At 35.7% G+C, this 22,692-nt stretch overlaps 1 protein-coding gene across 4 annotated transcripts in view; it reads right to left on the bottom strand.

Moving 5' to 3' along the window:
* Positions 1-22,692, bottom strand: part of NUP98 (nucleoporin 98 and 96 precursor) — a 93,937-nt gene that overhangs the window by 64,743 nt on the left and 6,502 nt on the right. Inside the window, exons 2-10 of one of the 4 annotated variants that reach the window (XM_081063200.1) lie at positions 19,330-19,433; positions 17,024-17,125; positions 16,733-16,909; positions 14,999-15,138; positions 13,580-13,687; positions 12,293-12,473; positions 10,253-10,416; positions 7,173-7,310; positions 5,622-5,760 (exon numbers count right to left, since the gene is read on the bottom strand). In XM_081063200.1, coding sequence (XP_080919326.1) covers positions 5,622-5,760; positions 7,173-7,310; positions 10,253-10,416; positions 12,293-12,473; positions 13,580-13,687; positions 14,999-15,138; positions 16,733-16,909; positions 17,024-17,125; positions 19,330-19,405 — 1,225 coding nt within the window. In that variant the 5' untranslated portion in view covers positions 19,406-19,433. The remainder of the gene's footprint in view (positions 1-5,621; positions 5,761-7,172; positions 7,311-10,252; positions 10,417-12,292; positions 12,474-13,579; positions 13,688-14,998; positions 15,139-16,732; positions 16,910-17,023; positions 17,126-19,329; positions 19,434-22,692) is intronic. The other 3 variants (XM_081063201.1, XM_081063202.1, XM_081063203.1) reach the window with 3 other exon arrangements.

Genomic DNA, 22,692 nt, shown 5'->3' with positions numbered 1-22,692 from the left:
TCAGTTATTAACATTTAGAAATCCTAAGTGTAGGGTAATTTTTTTTAATTTAAATTTGATGCCTGTAAACAAACCCTACAAGTTTTCCTATTTACTTAATTAATTTCAGACTTGAAACATCAATTCAGTATAAGATAATAGCTAATATTAAAAAGCAAAGTGATTGTGCTTGAGCTTGGGAAATGTTCCCTTTGTAGGGCTCCAACGTACACTTCATATAATTACTAGAAGAAAAACTTATTTCCTCAATATTTCACTAAAAAATAAGGCAATCAACAAATAAAGACGCTTTATTGAACCTAAAGGTTCTAAGAGAAAATTACCTATAAAAATCTCTATAGCAGCTTTTGAACAAATGGACCTTGTATGAATAACAATGTGTGGCCAATCACACACAAGGAGCTTTAATGGCATCACAGTCAGCTCATAGGAGTACTCAAGGACTCAGCTAGCTGATATTAAAAAGAGAAGATAATCTATGAATAACTTTTCTTGAATTGTTTCACTATTAGAAACGGTGGAGTAGAACGAACCATCCTCTTTCACTATGACCCATCATCTAGAAAAATCCTGATTCTCCTCTCAAATCTACAGATCTCCCCACAAAGATACCCACACTGCATTACTGTTATTATTTCTCTTTTGTTCAGATATGTGCACAAAGTTTTTGTACTCCTTTTGAATTAACATATCATTAATCTCTTTTAATGAGAGTAAAAAAAAAAACAACAACAATCGTTGGCCAGCAAAACCTGTTTGTAAAAAGTCTTTTTAAAAGGCATCAAGGGGGAAAAGTCATCATTGAACAAGTACAAAAGATTTATAGAATAGAGTACCTTGGAAAATATTAGGCTGGTACAAAAGTAATTGCAGTTTAAAAGGTTAAAAATAATTGCAAAAACCGCAATTACTTTTGCCCCAACCTAATATGACAGTATCACCAAGATTATACTGTCTTGCCAAAATATGGATTATCTCACTGAAAAAGATCAAAAAAAAGTTGAAGAATTTAAAATTTGAAAACATATTTTCTAATGTCATTTAAAAATCCAAGCAAATAATCTGACTCAATCTCAGTATATTTAATTCATACATTAAATCTTTTCTGCAATTGTACTAAAGCTGTGCCACAAAACTGAAGCACTACTTAGTCAAGCACAATCAATTATTTAAAACAAAAACTAGAAAATGTACTTAGAGATATTCTTTTTCTTTTTGAGTTAAAATTTAACCAAAAAGGATCATCCATCCCCATAACCGGCAGAAAACAAAATATTTTTGAACTACCTCAAACCCATAGGAGGGAAATAAGTCCCAGCTTACACTGTTTATACCACACACTTCCTCCGATTCTTACTGACAAAAGTTTATCAACTATTATTTCGAAAACAGTTTTTAAAATTAAGGACAATTAATTAATAGTCAATTTACGACAAAGGAGACAAGAGTATACAATGGGGAAAAAAGTCTGTTTAATGAATGGTGTTGGGAAAACTGGACAGCCACATGCAAAGGAAATCAAACTGGATCACTACCTTAACACCATACATAAAAATTAATTCAAAATGGCCTTCATTGTAAGACCTGAAACCATCTAACTCCTACAAGAAAAACAGGTGGTAAGCTCCTTGACATCTGTCTTGGAGATGATTTTTTGGATCTGACATTAAAAGCAAAAATAATCAAGTGAGACTACATATCAAACTAAAAAGCTTTTGCACAGCAAAAGAAACCATCAACAAAATGAAAAGGTGACCTACTGAATGGGAAAAAATATTTGCAAATCACGTATCTGACAAGAGGTTAATATCCAAAATATATAAAGAACTTATTCAACTCAACAGCAAAAGAACAACCTGATTTAAAAATGAATCTGAATGGACATTTTTCCAAAGCAGACATACAGATGGCCAATAGGCACATGAAAAGGTGCTCATCAACATCACTCATCATCCAAGAAATGCAAATCAAAACCACAGTATCACCTCACATCTGTCAGAATGGCTATCATCAAAAAACAAGAAATAACTAATGTTGGCAAGGATGTGGAGAAAAGGGAACCCATGTGCATTGCTGGTGGAAATGTATGGTGCAGCCCCTATAGAAATCAGTAAGGAGGTTCCTAAAAAACTTAAAAGTAGAACTACCATTATGATCCAGCAATTCCACTTCTGGGTATTTATCCAAAAAAACAAACTTAACTCGAAAAGGTATATGCACCCCCATGTTCACTGCAGCATTATTTACAATAGCCAAGATATGGAACCAACCTAAGTGTCTGTCCAATGATGGATGAATAAAGAAAATGTGGGTCACACTCACACAAACACACACACATAATTCAGCCATAAGAAACAAGAAAATCTTGCCATCTGCAACAAGATGAAATCTGAGAGCGTTACTGTAAGTGAAATAAGTCAGAGAAAGCCAAATACCACATGATCTCATTTGTATCTGGAATCTCTAAAAAGAAAAACGAGCTCACAGATACCAAGAACAGAGATCAGTGGTTGCCAGAGGCAGAAGGTAGAGGATAGGCCAAATAGATAAAAGGGGGTCAAAAGGTGCAAACTTCCAGCTAAAAAATAAGTCACGGGGATTTATTGTACAGCCTGGTGTCTACAGTCATAATACTATATTGCATATTTGAAAGTTGCTAAAAAAGTAAAAGTTTTCATCACAAGAAAAGAAATTTTGGGGGCAGCCGGTTAGCTCAGTTGGTTAGAGCACATTGCTACTAACACCAAGGTTGCCGGTTCGATCCCCGCATGGGCCACTTTGAGCTGCGTCCTCCTTAAAAAAAAAGAAAAGCAATTTTTGTTAACTATGTATGGTGACGGGTATTAACCAGACTTACTGCAATCATACTGCAATATATACAAATATTGAATCGTTGTACATTTTAAACTAATATGCTATATGTTAATTATATCCCAAAAAAAAAGCTTAAAAAGAAAGATGTTTATGTATACAAATAGCTCTTTAACTGTCCCTTAACTATGTAGCATGGAAGAACTTAACCATGTAGCATGATTTATTACTCAGCACTATCTTACCAATACCCAAAGGATGGTCAACCTCTTTAAATTGTTGCTTACAAGTGCTGGTATACTCTCTGTCATTTCTCTCCTAAAACAAAACTATTCCATTCATTCAGAAATTCAGTTATCATACAGTGACTTAATCTTAACCTTGTCCCTGCCAGGAATAATTATTTACCTACAAAATGAGCTGATGACTTAGGATCTGGCAACACCAACTGCAGCTGGTATCCCAACTTTTAACTCTCTGGATTAATCACCATCAAATTGAAACACAATCCCATGTTAGATAATGTGTAACTAATAATGATAGAATGATACTCCAAATCTTTAACTTTATTCCATTTCCAGCTTTGTTATATGGCTTATTTCTAAATCAGAAGATAATCTCTGCCCACAAAATCAAAGGTGACAGCTTCCCAAGAAAACAGGAACATCAAAGAAAGCCTTACTTAGATCTGGATCCCTTAATAATGGAATCATAAGTTCACCCAAGAGTAGAACAAAACTTGCTACCCTGCAATCATACCTGACTTATAACTAAAGGGAATCCTTTTTCTCACAGCCATACTTATTCATTCTTTCATTCATTTAACAAACTTTTACTGAGCACCTAGGTCAATAAGGGGGATTAAAAAAAAAATTAAGGACAATTCAAATTCAGCACATAAGTTAATGAGGTATATCAGAAAAAGATGAGACCATTCATTTTCAAATCAATGAACATGAGTATAAACGTACTCACAAAACAAACAAAAATCTCCAAACAAATCAGAAATTTGCAATCATGGAATAACATCAAATATATTTCAGAAGTCCAGCATATTTTATCAAGTATAGCCTTTACAAGCATGCTGTCACGTGGAAATGACATTTAATTCTGAACACGAAGTGTGCTACAAAAAAAAAAACAAAACACGCATTTTCAAAGGGAACATAAACTGGTTTTTGAGGGAGCTAAAAAAAAAAATCACAGATAAACCATAATTTATGGCCCTCCAAAGGGTACATAAACAGATACATAGCATATATGTGCTATTAAAATATCATGGAGTGAGAAGACGAGTAAGAAAAAATAGTCTACGATGGCTCCTGGAGGAAGAGTGAAAATGATTTGAAAAGACTGAAAAACATTGATTTAACGCTTAAGTATCTTTCCCATCTTAATTTTATAGATAAAAAATAAGCACACAAAAAGGTATCTATACTGGAATAGGTGGTTGGAGCTCCATGCTCCTAACGCCGAAAGCTGCCGGTTCGATTCCCACATGGGCCAGTGGGCTCTCAACCACAACGATGCCGGTTCTCTCTTCTGGTCACGCAAGGAATGGTGGGCTCCGCCCCCTGCAACTAAGATTGAACATGGCACCTTGAGCTGAGCTGCCTCCCGGGTGGCTCACTTGGTTGGAGCGAGAGCTCTCAACCACAAGGTTGCCGGTTCGACTCCTTGACTCCGGCAGGGGGAGTGTTGGTGGGCTGCGCCCCTGCATCTAACTACAGCAACTGGACCTGGAGCTGAATTGCGCCCTCCACAACTACGATTGAGAGGACAACAACTTGACTTGGAAAAAAAAATCCTGGAAGTACACACTGTTCCCCAATAAAGTCCTGTTCCCCTTAAAAAAAAAAAGGGGGTGTCTATACTAACCAAGTCCATTGCCTCAAAACCATTCCTTCATAGAGTACAACCAAAAAGAATTATAGGCCAAAAAGAATTATAGGGGTGGCCGAATGGCTCCGCTGATTAGAACGCGAGCTCTTAACAAGGTTGCCGGTTCAATTCCCGCATGGGATGGTGGGCTGTGCCCCCTTCAACTAAGATTGAACATGGCATCTGCCGCTGAGCTCCTGGACTCCCTCAAGGGATGGTGGGTTGCAGCCCCTGTAACTAATGGCAACTGGACCTGGAGCTGAGCTGCGCCCTCCACAACTATTGAAAGAACAACAACTTGACTTGGAAAACGTCCTGGAAGTACACACTGTTCCCCAATAAAGTCCTATTCCCCTTCCCCAATAAAATCTTAAAAAAAACACATACACACACACAAAAGAAAACCCTGAGTAATCTCCCAAATAAGAAAGGCTTCAACATTCAATAAGAATCACCAAACCTCAAAAAACAAAAACAAGAAAACCAATTTAAAAAAGAATCTGACCAGTGCACTACTACACTGTTTGAAATCTGGCCAAACAGTGTGTTATCTCAACCAAATGCATTTCATTTATAGTTTCTCAACTACTAGTGAGGTAATCCAAAGAAAATGATGTTTCAATATTTTTTGGGAAAAAAATCTATCCTCATTAGAGAACCAACATTCTGCAAAGTACTGCTGCATGTGAATGGTCCATTTTATCCAAAGTAGACAGTTCAAATGAACATCAATGAGAAAAGGCAGTTTACATCTCTTCTAAGCATCTCAACCTATGTCGATGAATTTTAAACCTTTCCCTCTTGTACCTCACATCGAACCACTGCTTACCTGAGAATTTTTAATTATTCCCAATCATATGAATCAGGAGAATGATGTGTGGTATAGTCAGTGTAACTTTAAGAGAGCCAAACCTGCTTTTTATATGTACCAAAATTGGAAGTGTTTGTATTGGTTCCTAAAGTCAGGGTTGGTTTGTTACCAAAGAGCCCGCCACTGGTTGTACCAAATGAAGGAGCACTGGTTGTGCTGGTTCCAAATGTAGTAAGCTTGTTATTGCCAAACAGGGTCTAAAAAGAACAGAACACAGGAAAATTTTAAGTACTACAAAAATACACTCCAAACAGTAAACAAAGGTCACCTCAGGTATACTAGATTAGGTGTAGGATAAGGGAGAGAAGTGGCAGGAGGATAAATAAAGACTACCCAAAAAATAAACTAATCTGAGCAAGATTAACTTTATAAATACAAAATGCTCTTAGCCTGAGAATTTAATGGGACCCCCTCAGCAAATGTTAAGATTTCAGTAAGGCAAAGAAAAAAAATTACAAGGGAATCAAATATTTTTTACTTGGTAACAGAAATGTATCATACATTTATTATGCCAGCAAAAAGGTACGATAAAATATTTAAACATGCTACAACATGAATGAACCTTCAAAACATTATGCTAAGTGAAATAAATCAGTCCCAAAAACCAATTATATGATTCCATTTATATGAAATGTCCCAAACAGGTAAATCCGTAGGCAGAAAGCAGGCCTGAGGTGATTGGCAATAACAAAGAGTACGAATGAATATGAGGTTTCTTTTTAGGGTGATAAATGTGTTCTAAAACTGACTACGGTGATAGTTACACACCCTGTGAATATACTAAAAACCACTGAATTGTAAACTTTAAAAGGGTAAATTGTATGACGTGTGGATTATGTCTCAACGAAGTTATTAAAAGATAAGTACTGGGTGAAACATTAAATAATTTTTCTCACTTCAATAAGCTGCCCAAACAAAGTTAAGAAATAACAGATTTCAATCTCCACACAAACAGAACTACATGTTTCGGAGATTTTTTTTTTTTAAATGACCCACAACAGCATATTCAAAACTTTTTATAAGGGGTACACAGTATAGATTGACTGTTTCATACTGATTCTCATATAGTTTAAGTGGAAATATAGAGTTTACTGTTGTCTTTAGGTCAAGTATATTCCTAAATAGTAATTGTTTACTTAAATAACTTAGCAAGGCAAATAATTCAGGTAAGCCTCCAGTACTATGAGAACAGTGAGAACACCAACAATTCTGGCAACTGTGATCAACACCAAAAATATTTAACTCTCAAATACCAACCTATCACCCAAAACAGAGGTTAGAACTAGAAGTTAAAAATTATCTGAATTTAAGCATGAAAGCATCTCAATTTAGACTCAACAATTTAAACAAACAAATTGGAGTGGTATTTTGCTATCAGAAGTAAAAGTGCACACAAGTACTGAGGCACAGTTTTAAAAAGAACTTACTATTTGAAAATTAACCTATTAAGAGTTACTTAGTTGTTTTATTTTATACCAAATAACTTAGTTACCGTCAGTACCATACAATGTACCCAGTACGATATTTGAAAGACAGTCAAATCTTTCTTAGGAAGTCCTTTAACAGATTTAGACACATCTTCCTATTACAACCAACTATGAAAACCTACCGAAGTAACAGCACCAAATCCAGTATTGGTCTGCCCAAAGAGACCTGTTCCTGTTCCAAATGCTGTCCCAGTACTGGTGTTTGTAGCTGTCCCAAAAAGACCTCCAGGCTGTGAGGCTTGGGTTACTCCAAATAAGCCCTGCAAAAGGTAATCTAGATTAAAAGACATCCTAGAAGAATCAGTTTTCTTTAAGAGTCTCAGATGAATAATAATTGGCATTTTCTTAAGTTTAAATGACAGGTACTATGCTAAATACACAGAACATTTCTTTTGTTCAAAACCCTAAAAAGCAGAGCCATTTTCCAAAAGAAAATAAGGCTCAGAAGAGTTAAAAATTTGCCCAATATGTCACAGCTCCTGAGTGGAAGTATGAGAAATTGTTATCTACATCTAAGCCTAATGAGTTCCCAGGTCCTGAGCAACTATACTAACTCTGCTCTAAGAGATAACAGGGTTGCAACACTGACAGCAAAGTGATATGATAAGATGCTTCATCTTCAGAGTATGTCAAAAGAACTAATCAGTACTGAGGTGGGAAATGGACTTTGAATCAAATAGTTGATAACCAGCTGAAAAGAATCAGATTAATCTGGACGGAGGTAGGAATGTAATGTTAAAAAGCCTTCTTAATTTGACATGAAAAACTACACTAATTTCAAATAAGTCTGTATCATCCAATGTTTAAGAAGATACTTTGCATTACTTAACAAAAAGAAATACTGAACTGATAGACTATTGTTGAACTGAGAATTCAAAGTACTGTTTTTGAACAGCTTCATTGAGACATAATTCACAGACCATAAATTTACCCATTTAAAGTGGACTACTATTCAGTGGTTTTTGGTATGTTCAGAGTTGTGCAACTATCCTAACTTTCTAAATTTAGAACATTTTCATCACTCCAGAAAGAAACCACAGGTCCATTAGCAATCACTCCCCATTCCTAGATAACCAACCACTAATTTACTTTCTGTTTCCATGGATTTGTCCATTCTGAACATTTCATACAACGGAATCATACAAAATGTAGTCTTTGGTGAGTGGCTTCTCTCACTTAGCATGTTTAAAAGGTCCATCCATGTTGTAGTGTGTATCATCAGTACTTCATCCCATTTTATGGCTAAATCATATTCCTGTACGGATACACATTTGTTTATTCATTCAGCACTGATGGACATCTGGGTTGTTTCCACCTTTTGGCTGTTATGAAAATGCTGTTATGATCATTTGTGTACACGCTTTTATGTTTTCATTTCTCTTGTGGAAATACCAAGGTGAGCCACTTGGTATTTACTTATGGTATAGATGGTAACCCTGCTTAACGTTGAGGAAGCACCAAACTGTTTTCCAAAGTGTTGGCCATTTTATATTCCTACCAGTAACATATGAGGGTTCCAATTTCTCCAAATTCTTGAAAACACTTATTACTGTCTATCTTTTTGTCTATAGCATTCCTAGTAGATATGAAGTGGTATCTGTTTGTGGTTTTGATATGCATTTCTCTGATGACTACGGATAATGAGGATCTTTTCATGTGCTTATTAGCCATTTGTGTATCTTGTTGGAGACATGTCTATTCAAGTCTTTGGCCCATTTATTATTGTTACTGTTTTGTTATTGAATCATAAATGTTCTTTATATCTGGATAAGTCCTTTATAAAGTACATGACTTGCAAATATTTTCTCCCATTTGCAGGTATTCTTTTCTTTCTTGATTGTATCCCTTAGACCTGCTAAAGTTTTTAATTGTGATAAAGCCGAATCTATTATTTTCTTATGCTTTTGGTGTCATGTCTAAGAAACCATTGCCTAACTCCTTTTCCTCCAAATTTTGTATTTCAGCTCTTACTTTTAAGTATTTGACCTGTTTTGAGTTAATTTTTATAGTCCACAATGGCGTGAAGAGTCCAATTTCATTCTTTTGCACATGGAAAATCAGTTGTCCCAGCACCATTTGTTGAAAAAAATTATTCTTCCCCCATTGAATTATTTTCGTACTCTCATTGAAAATCAATTGTCTGTAAATGTGAGGGTTTATTTCTGGACAATCACATCTATTCCAATTACCTATATGGCTAGCCTTATGTCAGTACCACACTGTCATGGTTACTATTGCTTTATAGTAAGTTTTTAAATTAATAAGTGTAAGTCTTCCAGCTTTCTTGTCTTTTAAAACTGTTTTGGCTATTCTGGGTTCCGTTTTATTCTTTGTTGAGTTTTTTAATCATGAAAGTGTGTCACATACTTTTTCTGCATGGAGGTGATCATGTGGTTTTTGTCCTTTTTTCTATTTCTATGGCTTATTATATCAATTGTCAAATGTTAAACTAACTTTCCTAGGGTTAAATCCCACTTGGTTATGGTATACAATTCTTTTTATATGTTGCTGAATTCTGTTTGCTAGTATTTTGATGATTATTAGGTCTAGCTGTAATTGTTATTTAATCAGGCAGAGTATCTCTAAAACTCTGAACACACCAAAAATTAGAGATAGACCAGGTAAATTCTAATATTTCGAATCAATAAATATCTCAAATTAACCTTTAATTTTATACTTCCCTAAAAGACTCCCTAGAAACAAAACTATTAATGATGTCAGGACTTTCTTTTACTTTCTGCACAGAAGTACCAGTTTCTGATATGGCTGAGTTTTAGTTCTCACTTTTATTTTAATAAACTAAACTTCTTTGTCTGACTGCTTAAGGGAACAGGGTGAAAGAACATTCTGAAATATAGCCAGTTATTTATAAATAAATATTTTCTCCTATACTCTATAGAATGGTTTGAGTCCAGGTGTAGCCTCAGGATAGCAAATTCTAGCACACTAAGCAGCTCTAAATGATAAGAAAATATGCTCAGAAAAGATAAGTGACTTCATCAATAGTCTCTCAATGAGTACAGAGGATAGCCTAGACTGGAATCTAGGTCTTAATTATTCAAAGATTTTGCTTTCTTCCCTTTATTACATACCATCGATCCTTAAGAAATGTAATAGAGACAGAACTTCCTGGTTTGATATTAGAAACCTCATTACTTAGCCGTATAAAGATCTAGAGTTAACTAAGGGCCTGTTTCCTTACCATGGTGTTGGTGCTCGGCTGTCCTAGTGTGCTGGTATTACCAAAGGAAAAGCCAGTGTTCTGGGTGGTTATGGGCTGGGCAAATGGTTTGCTGAAGAGGCTGGTTGTTTGCTGATTCTGTTGGCCAAAGAGACCACCTGGATTTGTTCCAAATCCAGTCGTACCTTTCAGAAAAATGAAAAGAAATATTAAATGGAGAAAAAAAATCCCCAACTTCACATTATCCAGTTACTACAATAGTTTTATGATACTGATTACATATCAAAATTGTCCTAATCAAACTGGATACTGTTTCTTTTTCCATCCTCCTTCATCTAACTCCAGACTTGCTTCAGACTTTAATTCCTGCAATAATACTCTGACCCGAAGAACCATGGCTGGGCTATGTAATCTTCCTTTGTGAGCCCACAGCTTTCTTCTATTTTAGAAGATACTACATTACACTCAAGAGTCTACGTGTGTACTTTAACCTTGTTAAACAAAATTTCTGAGAAAATTTCTGAGAACAGAGGCTTTCTCTTTATGTCACCATATTTAGCATAAGTACACAATAGTACTTAAAAATGTAGCTAAACTAAATCACAGAATATCAAGAAGGAAAACAATGTTAAATGCCACTTAAATGTGTGTTTATGTTTATATTTGTGTGTGTGTATCCTTCTAAAAGGTTACAAAAAAATCTAACTTTTGCTTGTTTCTAGAGGCAAGCTGGTGGCTGGGGAGAAAAACAATAGAACTTTGGTTACACACTATTTTTGTATTTCATGAACTTTGTTATATACATGTATTACCTCTGCAAAAGTAATATATTTATAAAGCAATTTAGTAATCACCCTAGACTTCCCTCTTTTATATCCACATCAAATCAATCCATCAGCAAATTCCATCAGTTCTATATTCAAACTGGGTCCAGAATCCGACATTCTTACCATCTCTACAACACCACTCTTATCCAAGCCACCATCATCTCTTGTGTAGATAGAGCAATAGCTTTTCTAACTGATTTGTTTTCACTCTGTTCCCTTACAATCTACTTTTAATATAGCAGCCTTCAGAATGATCCTTTAACCATAATCACATGACTTTTTCTAAAGCCTCTAATGGTTTCCCAACTCAAACAACAATTCAAATCTTGAGCACACAAAGTCCTATAAAATATTGTCCCTATATCCTCCAGTACTTCCCCTTGTGCTCTCCTCTTGGGCAAAACTCAAGATTTTAAGATTTATAGTTTTCTCTAGGTGCCATGTTCTTCTCCCAGAAATCTGTACAGCTTTATCCTTTACCTTCTTCAGACACGTCACTGCTCAAATGTTATCTCATCAATAAAGCCCTTAACCATCTTCCTTTAGAAATGTACAAGGTGTGATCAAACAATAGAGTATTTAAATTTTAAAAAAATTATTACAGTAAAAGACACATTGCCATTAACCCCCCTCAAAATACTCCCCCTCACTTTGAAAACACTTATCCCATCATTCTTGCCACTTTCTGAAGCAGTTCTGGAAGTCCTCTTTCGTGAGTGTCTTTACTTCATCCTCCATCATGACAACGCTCTGTGTCACACATCGCTTCTGGTACAGCAATTTCTGTCAAATAATTACGTTGTGTTCTCATCTGTCTTATTCACCGGATCTGGCACCGTGCAACTTCTGGCTCTTCCCCAAAATCAAAATGATTCAGGACATCGAGGCAGCCACAATAGCACAAGTAAAGTCACTCACGAAAGAGGACTTCCAGAACTGCTTTAGAAAGTGGTAAGAATGATGGGATAAGTATATTCGAAGTGAGGGGGAGTATTTTGAGGGGAATTAATGGCAATGCGTCTTTTACTGTAATAAATTTTTTGGGTAATTTAAACATTCACTATATTTTTTGATCACACTATAGCATGTCTCCCCACCCCCACGTACATATCAGGCACTCCCTGTTCCCCCAGCATTCCTGACTTATTTTTCTCTATAGCTTTTATGACAAAATGGTTTACTTTTAGTTGTCTGTCCCTCCTCAATATGACCCAATATGATGTCAAGTGCTTACTAGTTCCAAAGCCTGTTTTGTTCTGACCATATGCAAAGCCTGAATTAGTGGTGGAGGAGCTGAAGAGTCCTGTCGCACTGGAAGTGGCCGGAGAAGACCCAAACAAGCTACTCGTGGTACCTGCTCCCACCTGGTTCTGCGGGCCTTTCCGGTTTGCCTGATAATCCTCTAAACGAAGTTCCTAGAGGGAGGGAAAACATATTTCCAATCTTAATATGCAGCCAAAAAATTATTTAAGAGACTAAATACTTGAATTTAGTATTCAAGTTCTATGTTCACATAGGAACGATGACTAAAAAACAGAAATCTACGAATGACATGAACTTAATATTACAGAAAAACATTTTCAATAGTGTATAGTGGACATTACATCCATACCATAATTACCATAAAACTACAGGCCAAAGGATCAACCAACCACATCTTAATTTTCATTTATAAATAATAATACTTTCTTTTAGTATAATGCTATATAACAATCTTGTCTACTCTCACTTCAAATATAAAAGTTAGCTGATTAAAAGACAGAGGATTCTGGAGAGTTCAGAAAATTTAGGGAAAGAAGGGATAAAGTTTAACAGTTTTATCTCCCAAGTTAGGGTGTTTCTGCACTTTCCAATAAAGCAAACAGTTGGGATGTAGGAAGAAGCAACAGCTACAATCAGGGATGACAATCAAAATATACCAAAAACTATTAAACAGCAATAAAAATGAACAAACTAATTTCATGCAACAACATGGATTATCTCAATTTTGAAACAGACTTAAGAGTACGTAATGTAAGATTCCATTTATATACAAAAATGGGTAAAACATGGGCAATCAGGATAGTGGTTACCTTTGAAAGGGCAGGATTGTGACTGGGGGACAGGACACAGGGAGACATTAGGGATGTTGGTAATGCTGTGTCTTGATTTAGAGTCTGGTTATATGGGTGTGTTCACTTAGTAAAAACTTACTACGTTGTATATTTATGACTTTGCATAAATTTACCAAAAACACACGCATGCACATATATGCACACATTGCCCAGTGTAGTGTGGGCAACATTCAATCAGAATAGACTATTAGAACTATACCAGCACATGTAAGCTGAGTATTATCATTGCCAAAAACAATACGTATCTATAAATAATGCATTAATTAAGAAATAAATTGACTGTTAGTCTTTTACATAAACCCAATATAAACCACTTGATCCTAAAAATGATCTATATCATTTTCAGAAGCTGCTTTCCAACAGAATCAAAAGGTCAGGCTGGTTTTTCTGTGTTGCATTTTACTGACCTCTAGTGACTTGCTTTCATATTCTTTCATAGCAGTAATACATTGGTGCTTAGTACTGATGTTAGTACTAACTCCAGCTTTAACCATAGTATCTGTACCAGTTGGAGGCTGCAAAGGAAAATAAAAGCAGATTTGAAAATCTAAAACAAATGGGCAAATCCAAACTTTATATCCCTACTCTCACAGACACAATTCTTCAACCACTGAACTCTGTAACTAGTCCGCTAGGTCTTTTACTAACGAGATGGTTTCAAGAGTACTTGATTAAATACACTGCATTCCTGATATCTTCCTACATCAAGGTTATCTATTAATAGTTATCACAATAGTAATAGCAATAGTTATCACAAACCTAGAGATTAATCTCATAACCAAGCCATACAATTATCTACTAAAATATACTATTATATATAAGAAAAGCTTTATCCAATTTATTTAACATAACAGTTAAACATGTATTTCTGAGTTGTACCTCCTTTTCTGCTCTTAAGTGTCTGCTTTACCACTGTTATTGCATTTTAAAAATACAGAAGTCTGTTTTTTTCCCTATAACCATATGAGGAAATAGGCACGATAAGAAACTAAAGATTCCTACTTACATTGTCAGCTTTCTCAATTATTGTACTTTCTAAAAGACAACACATAATATTTTTCACTATCATTTATATTTAACTTTGTTTTAAATTCAGGATTCTAAATTCAGTATTTGAATTCAGTATTATAAATACCACATTGCCTGAGAAAGTCTTTACTTTCTGGAGTAAGTTTTAAGTTTTGCCAAGCCCTATGTTTGCCAGAGATTTCCATTAGTCTAACAGCACCTCTAACCTATCCGAAGTATCTGCCAAGCTATCACATCAAGTAGTATCTTAAATGAAGTGGTATTCCACATATTTTTGTAAACAAAATCTTCCACTCTAAGCCTCTATCCAACTCCTCTCAAAAAAATCAAAGAAAACACAAAACTCTAATGCCTCATTTTGCTATTTCATAAACGAAACTTTTACTTTTAACTAGCATACAGAATATTGATGAGTTATTCCATATATCTCCTTAAACAAGCCTTATTTTCAAGTATTTTTCTATAGTTTGTGCCCACATGTCTTATTTCTATAAAGAATGGTTGACGATTCAGCGACCAAATTATGAACACAATAAATACAAGTTCAATCATATACTAGCTATTATAATCAACAAACCTGACTGGGCTAAGCATAAATCAAATATGCATTATAATCTAGATTTACGTTTCAACTGTCTACTATATAACTATTTACAGATTTTGTTCTTAACACATCTTTCAGGAAGAGTGAGACAAAGCTGTGCATAACTGGAAAGAAGAGAAATTTTTTTATTCATCCTGCAAATAAATATATAAATGGGAGAAAAATTCCACAAAGACTGGAACAAAATACTTACATTAAATTTAATAGTAGTCCCAGTAGGAGTAGCTGTAAAACTACTTGGGCCAAAGAGAGAGCCAGATGTGCTACCAAAAGGATTAGAGGTCGTATTTGTATTTCCGAAAAGTCCCCCACTGCTAGTACTTGTTCCAAAATCTGTAAGTTAGAAAGAAAAATTAGATGGTAACAGTAAAGAATGCAAGAATCTATAAGATAACTTGGAATTCAGCCTTAGTACTAGAGCAACAGTACTTTCACATCTTCAAATTTTCTTTCACATCTCCCTAGCAAGTAACTTCAAAAAGGTATTTCATACAGAAACACACCTAACTCTAGACTCACAGCTTTGAAGTGAAACCAAATCTGAAACCCTTAGTCAGCTAAATGTCACACAGCCCTTCTTGAGCATACTTGAGAGACAATATTTTGTTTTGTCATAAATTTCACCTCATTTCTCCTTTCTTGGCAAGACTAGATGCTAAATGAGCTTATATTTCTGAAAACATCTTATCACACACAACAGGCTTAAATAGGGGTCACGGTATATTTTATTTACATAGATTACAAACTTCCACACATAACTAAAAGGTTTAAAACATACAGATTGTCCTATCATGGTGAACAAATACAAGTTGATGTAAAATTTCACACCCAGAAAAATAATTTAGAAAAATCAGTAGGCATGTTGATAATTTTATTTAAGAGAGAGAGAGAGAGAGAGAGAGAGAGAGAGAGAGAGAGAGAGAGAGAGAGAAAGAGAGAGAGAGATCCTGATTACTTTTTCAAAAAGCTGTTTTTTTAAACATACACAAAAGTGAATTTAACTGTTATCTAAGGATGTTATTTTTCAAAATATGAGAGCTACTACTTCTACAGAAATTATACATATGGTGCTAGAAATGTCAGTAGCAATAAAAAGTAATCTCCAATGTTTAATATCAAGTGACATGCTAATTACCAAGAGGAATATGATTTCACACTAGCAACTACTATTTCTTTTCTAAAAACACATCCTAATAGTTTAAACAGGCACAGCTCTTTTGAATTAACACTTTAGATTGCATTTTATGTTGTCACTGTTAAATATGTAACATCCCCACAAACAACTTTCCCTTTGTAAAACACTGATAGCTGGCTAACTTATTCATTCTGCCAGTCAATTGTACTGGGAATGGCATCATCTCACAGGGCACACCTGTCCAACTTAAATACTGTGTGGAGAAGTATCCTTAGGCCACACTTAGACTTACAGAGAAAAAAGCCATCAATTGAAAACCTCCCCCATGTACAAGAAATGGAGGAGTAACCATGTCATGGCCACCATCTGTCATTCCTGCTTTAATCTCTTCCTACCGACTGTGAAACTAAGACAAGAAGAAGGTATCCCTGCCATACAATACTGTTGACCACACACATTCCTCCTTGAAGTTCTCCTGTCTTAACACCTATGACACTTCTCTGACCTGGCTTTTTATCCTATCATATCTGGTCATTCTACATCAGGTGCCCCTACTTCTGCATAGCCCTTAAATACTAGTACTTCTCTGATTTCCATTCTTGAAGAGATGTATATATCCCCCTCCTTTCTAGCCTATTAAACTTTCAACACATTTTGAAGTTTTCTTCTCCCCATGTTTTTACCATTTGAAAGGAAAGGGGGTGCTGAACACAGGGAAAAGGAGAAGAAAGAACACATTCAATAAACAAATCAAATTGTTACATGCAGAAGTGTCAATAACGTCCTACTTACTCCCAAAGCCAGTTGGTTTATTTTGTGCAAAGGCATTGTTTTGGGATGAGAAGAGACTGGTCCCTGTGCTTGCGGTTCCAAACAAGCTATTTGATGTTCCTGTTGATGTGCCAAACCCAAAGCCCGTGCTTGTGGAGGTAGCTGGCTGGCTAAATGAATTGGTACCAAATAATCCTCCTGGGAGATGGGAAGGGGTTAAAAACAGTTAAATTGATAGATTAGAGCCACTATCTATGTGAAATCCTATACCAGCTACAAATAAACCGACTCTATTCCAAATAAAGCCTCTACCTGGTTTGGTCTGTGAATTTCCAAACAGACCTCCAGTATTGTTGCTAGAACCAAATGCAGATGTTCCAAATGCCCCTCCACTAGTAGTGCCGAAGCCAGTATCTGAAAAAGCAAAAGCCATGGTCAGAATAAGATTTAAAGCTGACACAATGAAAAAGAGTTTAATACTTCCTCACATTCTCCATTTGGATAGGGGTATTGTTCTAATCCGAAAACTATTTTTTCAAAATTCCATCAGACTACTAATTAGAATTAAAATTAAGCTACACACATTTTATTCATTGTTCCCAGCTGAAGGAAACTTAAAGTGAAAAGACATGACTTTTCAATAAAAGTTATAGATGTTGATAGGTTGGAAAAAAAAGTGTCAACATAACTAGTGACGGAGTTACAGACAAAAGTAAAATCAAAATTGAAGGGTTAAAATTCTCTCCACACCGTATACTCCATAGTCACTGGGATGAATGGTCCTTAATTTGGGGAGCACATCAGAATGACCTGGGAAGCTTTTTCAAAATATACATGTTCAGGTTCTAACCCCAGAGACCCTAATTCCATAGTTCTATGATGGTAAATATGTACTTTGGGAGGCAGGGGACCTCCAAAGGTGACTCTTTTGGACATTCTTGTTTAAAAACCAAGGACCTAGATATAAAGTATTTTAATAAGAGGTGAGAAGACACCAGAAAAATTTTCTCTATTGTTATTTTTATTAGGTATGATTAAGGTTTGGTAGTTATGCTTTTTTAAAATCCTCATCTGTTAAAGGAAGTTTCTGGGATTTGCATTAAAATATTCTGTTCAGAATTCTCCTCTCCCCCTAAAAAGAAAGGGATAAAAACAAGACTGGAAAAATGCTGATTGCTGAAGCTGGGAGATAAACATATGACAGTTCATTATACTATTCTTTCTACTTTTGTGTAAGAATAATCACCTCACCCCTGTTCAAATGGCTATTATCAAAAAGACAAGAAACAAGCGTCATTCACGTACAAGACTGGGTGGGAGGGAAAGTGGATCTCAGGAAGGCTGGTGGGGATTAAGGACTTTGACATTTTAACAGTTCTCTTTCTGAATGTCGTATAGTATTCACAGAGCCAATCTCAGAGCAGGATGGTGAGGATGTGGAACAAAGAGAACCCTGATACACTGTTGGTGGGACTGTAGATTGGTGCAACCACTGTGGAAAACAATATGGAGGGTCCTCAAAAAGTTAAGACTAGAACTACCATATGATCCAGCAATTATTCTTCTGGGTATTTATCTAAAGAACATGAAAACACTAATTTGAAAAGATATATGTACCCCTATGTTCATTGACTGCAGCATTATTTACAAAAATTAAGATATGGAAACAACCTGAGTGCCCATTAATAAAGATGTGGTATACACACACACAATGGGATATTAGTCATCAAAAAAATGCAATATTGCCATTTGCAACAACATGGATGGAGCTTGAGGGTTACTACACTAAGCGAAATAAGTCAGACAAAAAAAGGACAAAAACCATACGGTTTCACTCATATGTGGAACATAAAACAAAAAAGAAAAATAAACAAATTAAATAAAAACACTCATAAACAGACAACAGATTGGTGGTTACCAAAGGGGAAAGGGATGTGAGTAGAGGCAGTTCAAATGGGTAAAGGGAATCAAACGTATGGTGACAGAAACTAGACTTTTGGTGGTGAGCATGCTATAGTGGATAGATATCAAATTATGCTGTACACCTGAAATTTATGTCATTAATCAATGTTACCTCAAAACAACAACAACAGAAAAAACCCACACACAAAAATTTTTAACAAAAAGTTTAAAAATGAGAGAATAAAGGTTGTTATACATGCCTAGTGCCATGTACAATACTGGTGGAAGGGGAAGTGGATCTCAGGAAGGCTGGTGGGGATCAACGACTGACATTTTAACAACTCTGCTTTTCTGAATGTCGTATCTTATTCAAAGAGCAAATCTCAAAACAGTTAATAATTGCATTAGACTTCAATATTTAAAAAGTTATTTCCTGGTCTGAAAATTAGTAACAAATTATAACTTTCTGCTAAGAAGAACCAATTAATAAAAATATGTTAAGTATCTTGTACTGATGATCAGAAAGCCACGAAAACTCAGAACTAATTTCTATTTTCTTAGAAAATTTTCACAAGATCTTATCCTGGTTATTTTTCAAAAAGGTTTTGTTATAAAAGACCAAAGTATGAATAAAATTCCTATATAAGGCCATCAGAGTGGATATGTTCTTTATAAGAATAGCTTAAGATTCCCCCTTCGGATTTTGAAAAACTTACTCTGCCCAAATGTTGAAGTTGTGCCGAAGCCACCAGTGCCGCCCCCAAAGGGTGTTCCAAATGACTTATTAAACATCTTTGAAATGAGTCTGTGCTTCAGAGAGCTGAAAAGAAGAAAAAAAGGTCACTTTTTAAAGACCACAGAATACAGTGTAATTGTTTCAGAAAATGTACCAGTCTACAAACTTCATTAGGCCTGTTCCAACTATAGCATAATATTCACTCACTCAATATCCTAAAACTCTGTATAACAAAATAGACCTTGTAAAATTGAACTCAATGAGAACCATAAGGTGAGGTTAACTTCAGATCCCAACAACCATCCCTTTAAAACAATGTTTTCCAAACTTTTTTTTAAAAAACCCTCAGTCCTTTTTAAATAAAGATTTCAGGTCCACTGGGCCAGATTTTGACATGGCTCACCTAGGAGGTTGTGTACAATACCCATCAAAAATTACAATGATGTTTCTGCTGTGCTAACCACCTGAAAAGCTAAACTTTTCATCAGGGTTTATTTTCCATAGTTTTTCATTGTAAAAAGGTGTGCTCCCCTCCCCCCTATATAAAGTGTTGTAGTAGTAAATGTTTTCAAACTATGCATGCCCCCCCTCCCATCTCCAAATCCCAGAGCTTCTGGTGCCCTGACATTCTCTTTGAGATTATTTCTTAAGACTATTCTCTATGGTTTCCTACTTATCTATCTCCTACTACTTCTGGAAACATCACGGAATACCTCTGGTGAAAAGTCCCCAACCTCATATGAATCCAAACTATGTACCCAAGTCACTTAACGAATTGTATTAAAAGTGTTCCAATAACAAAAGGGAAGTTTGGGTTTTCTCCACTTGATTTGGATAAAAACAAGTTAAAGGTAGTCTACTCAACAGTTAAAGCTTTCCACTTCCATAAATTTTCCTTAAACCTAAGATCTGCTACCACTTACCTGCCAGCAGACAAGAAAACGAGTAAACCAGTTTTAATATAAAAACTCAGAAAACAGCCAATCATGCTTATTTGGATTTTGTGACAGGTACTATGATTTTTCTATTACATACACATAATGGAGCAGTTTTTTCCTAGTGAAATATGTCTCGTCCATATAATAGTATTAAATATAACATTTTGAAGTACTCCCCACAATGTTCCAGTGTCCTATCAGCACTTCCAGTTATGCTAACACCTGAAACATTTGGTACAACACTGGAAAAGATGAAGCTGTCCCTAAATACCTAATGTGTTTATAGAAACTAACATTCTTTCCCCAAAACTCTCCTAGAAAAAAAATTCCAACATTTAGTTCTTTATTCCAACATCTAGGAATTTAATAACTCCTTTGATTAAACAAAGCTCACTGAAACCAGTGGTTCAAGAGAGCCACATCAGAATCAGCTGGCAAGCTTTTCAAAATACAAACCCCCAGGTGCCATTCTAGAAATATTGAACCAAAATATCCAGAGTTGGAATGTAGACAATTGTATTTTGAAAGGCTCTTCAAGTGACTCTAATACATTCCCTTGGAACTAGAGGTTCCAGTTCCAAGGGAATACATTAGAGTGACTTGAAATCATCATTTCTCTTTCAGTAAGGAGATGCTTTTAAATCTCCTGCCTTTCCAATTTATCAGGAGTCACAAAGTGGCAGATTGGGCCTTCACCATATTAACTGGTGACTCTTTTCCAGGGGAAATATTTTTGGAAGTACTTAGCAGAAGTCTAGACCTCTATAAGTCCATCTACATATCTGCGTTTCAACAGTTCATTCAGAACTGACAGTTGTGCTACAGGTTAGCTATCTGGACCAGCTCATTTTAATTGCAGTCTCTCTCATCTGCTCTCTTGGGTCATGGCCGCTACTACACCCACTTTCCTGGTATCTGTTGACTTAGCTTTTCTGTAACATTTCCTCTATTAACAACAAAGGATTTAGAGTACAGATACCTGCATTATTTTCCCATTAAATAAAAAGTAGAAAATCCATTCAAAAAGAGAAAGAAGTAATCCTAGAGCTTGAAATGTGTGGAAGTTTTAGATTCATTTAAGTTTAAAGGCATATCATACATTCCTGGGATAAACAATACTAACATTTAAGTTCTTACTATGTCCCAGGCACTGTTCTAAACAATTTTTAAGAATCCTCATATAAACCTCCCACGAATCCAATGAGGTGTTTTTATCCCCATTTTACCAATGGTGAAATTGAGGCACAAGAAGTCACTTGTCCCAGCCAGTCAGTAGAGTCATGCGCAGCACTACAGTGCAGTCCGAGAGCAGCTGAGTGCATACAGGACAGTGCTCCGTAAGATCACACTGTACAGCCTACGTGTGTGGTAGTTATACCATCTTGTGCTGTACGATGGCAGCACAATGAAACCACTGAATGATGCATTTCAGACCATAATTCCTGTTAAGCGACGCATGACTGTACTGTATTGATTCCAGAAGCTGTGGTTCCTAGTCAAGCTACAGCCTAGAGCTGTCCTACAGAAAGAACACTGACAACTAAAGGGAAATGACTGCATTCACTATAAATGACGAGACTATAAATCTAAAACCTGGCAGCACTGATCCAGCATTATCAGGGGAACAAGAACTGCTCCAGCAAACCTGGGTGTTCCAGTCACCAGAAAGGTAATGTGTCTACGGACTGACAATTTTACATGGCATCCCCAAGGCTGAGATAGAATTTCCTAAGATTAACCACTGCCTTTATAGATGAACATACTTACACTCACTGCATTTATTTTTTTTTTATATAAGACTTACTTATTTACTTATTTGTTTATTTATACCATCCCTTCCTTGTGTAAGACATATTTAGAAACGAAAAAATAAAAATGAATTAGTGCTACCTGAAACTAATTTAAAAATTTTTTAAAAGAATTAGTGCTCTACGGAAAGAGACAATGCCCTTAAATTTACTCTGCTTTCTGTGCTCAATCTTCTAATAAATTAAACCAAAATGTCAGCTACAAGAAAGAGGTAGCCTTAATAACAGACACCAGTAGTCCAGTATTCTCCCACTGTCCCAACTGAAGCTCAATAAACTCATGTCGTAGCTTATTCATCCAACTTTTGTGAGTTTTGTGAACTCTGCGCACAATGACAAAACTTAGTTTTCTTCTGGAAAAGTGCTGGACAGAACCAGACACATGGTAACAACCAAGCAACTAGCAACTTGAAGTGCTATCTGAATCACTAAGCAAGCTTGCTGATCTCTGACAGCAGAGAGTTCCACAAATGAGATACTGGAGGTTTGGTTCTAGACCACCATAATAAAGTGAATCACAATCTTTTTGCTGGTGGAGGGTCGTGCTTTCAATTTGTAAAAAATGCAACATCGTTGAAACGCAATAAATAAAGCCAA

Source organism: Rhinolophus hipposideros, assembly GCF_964194185.1.
Source record: "Rhinolophus hipposideros genome assembly, chromosome: 10".
In the NCBI taxonomy this organism is placed as follows: domain Eukaryota; kingdom Metazoa; phylum Chordata; class Mammalia; order Chiroptera; family Rhinolophidae; genus Rhinolophus; species Rhinolophus hipposideros.
Note: the sequence above shows the minus strand (reverse complement) of the source record. Positions and strands in the feature narration are given on the sequence as shown.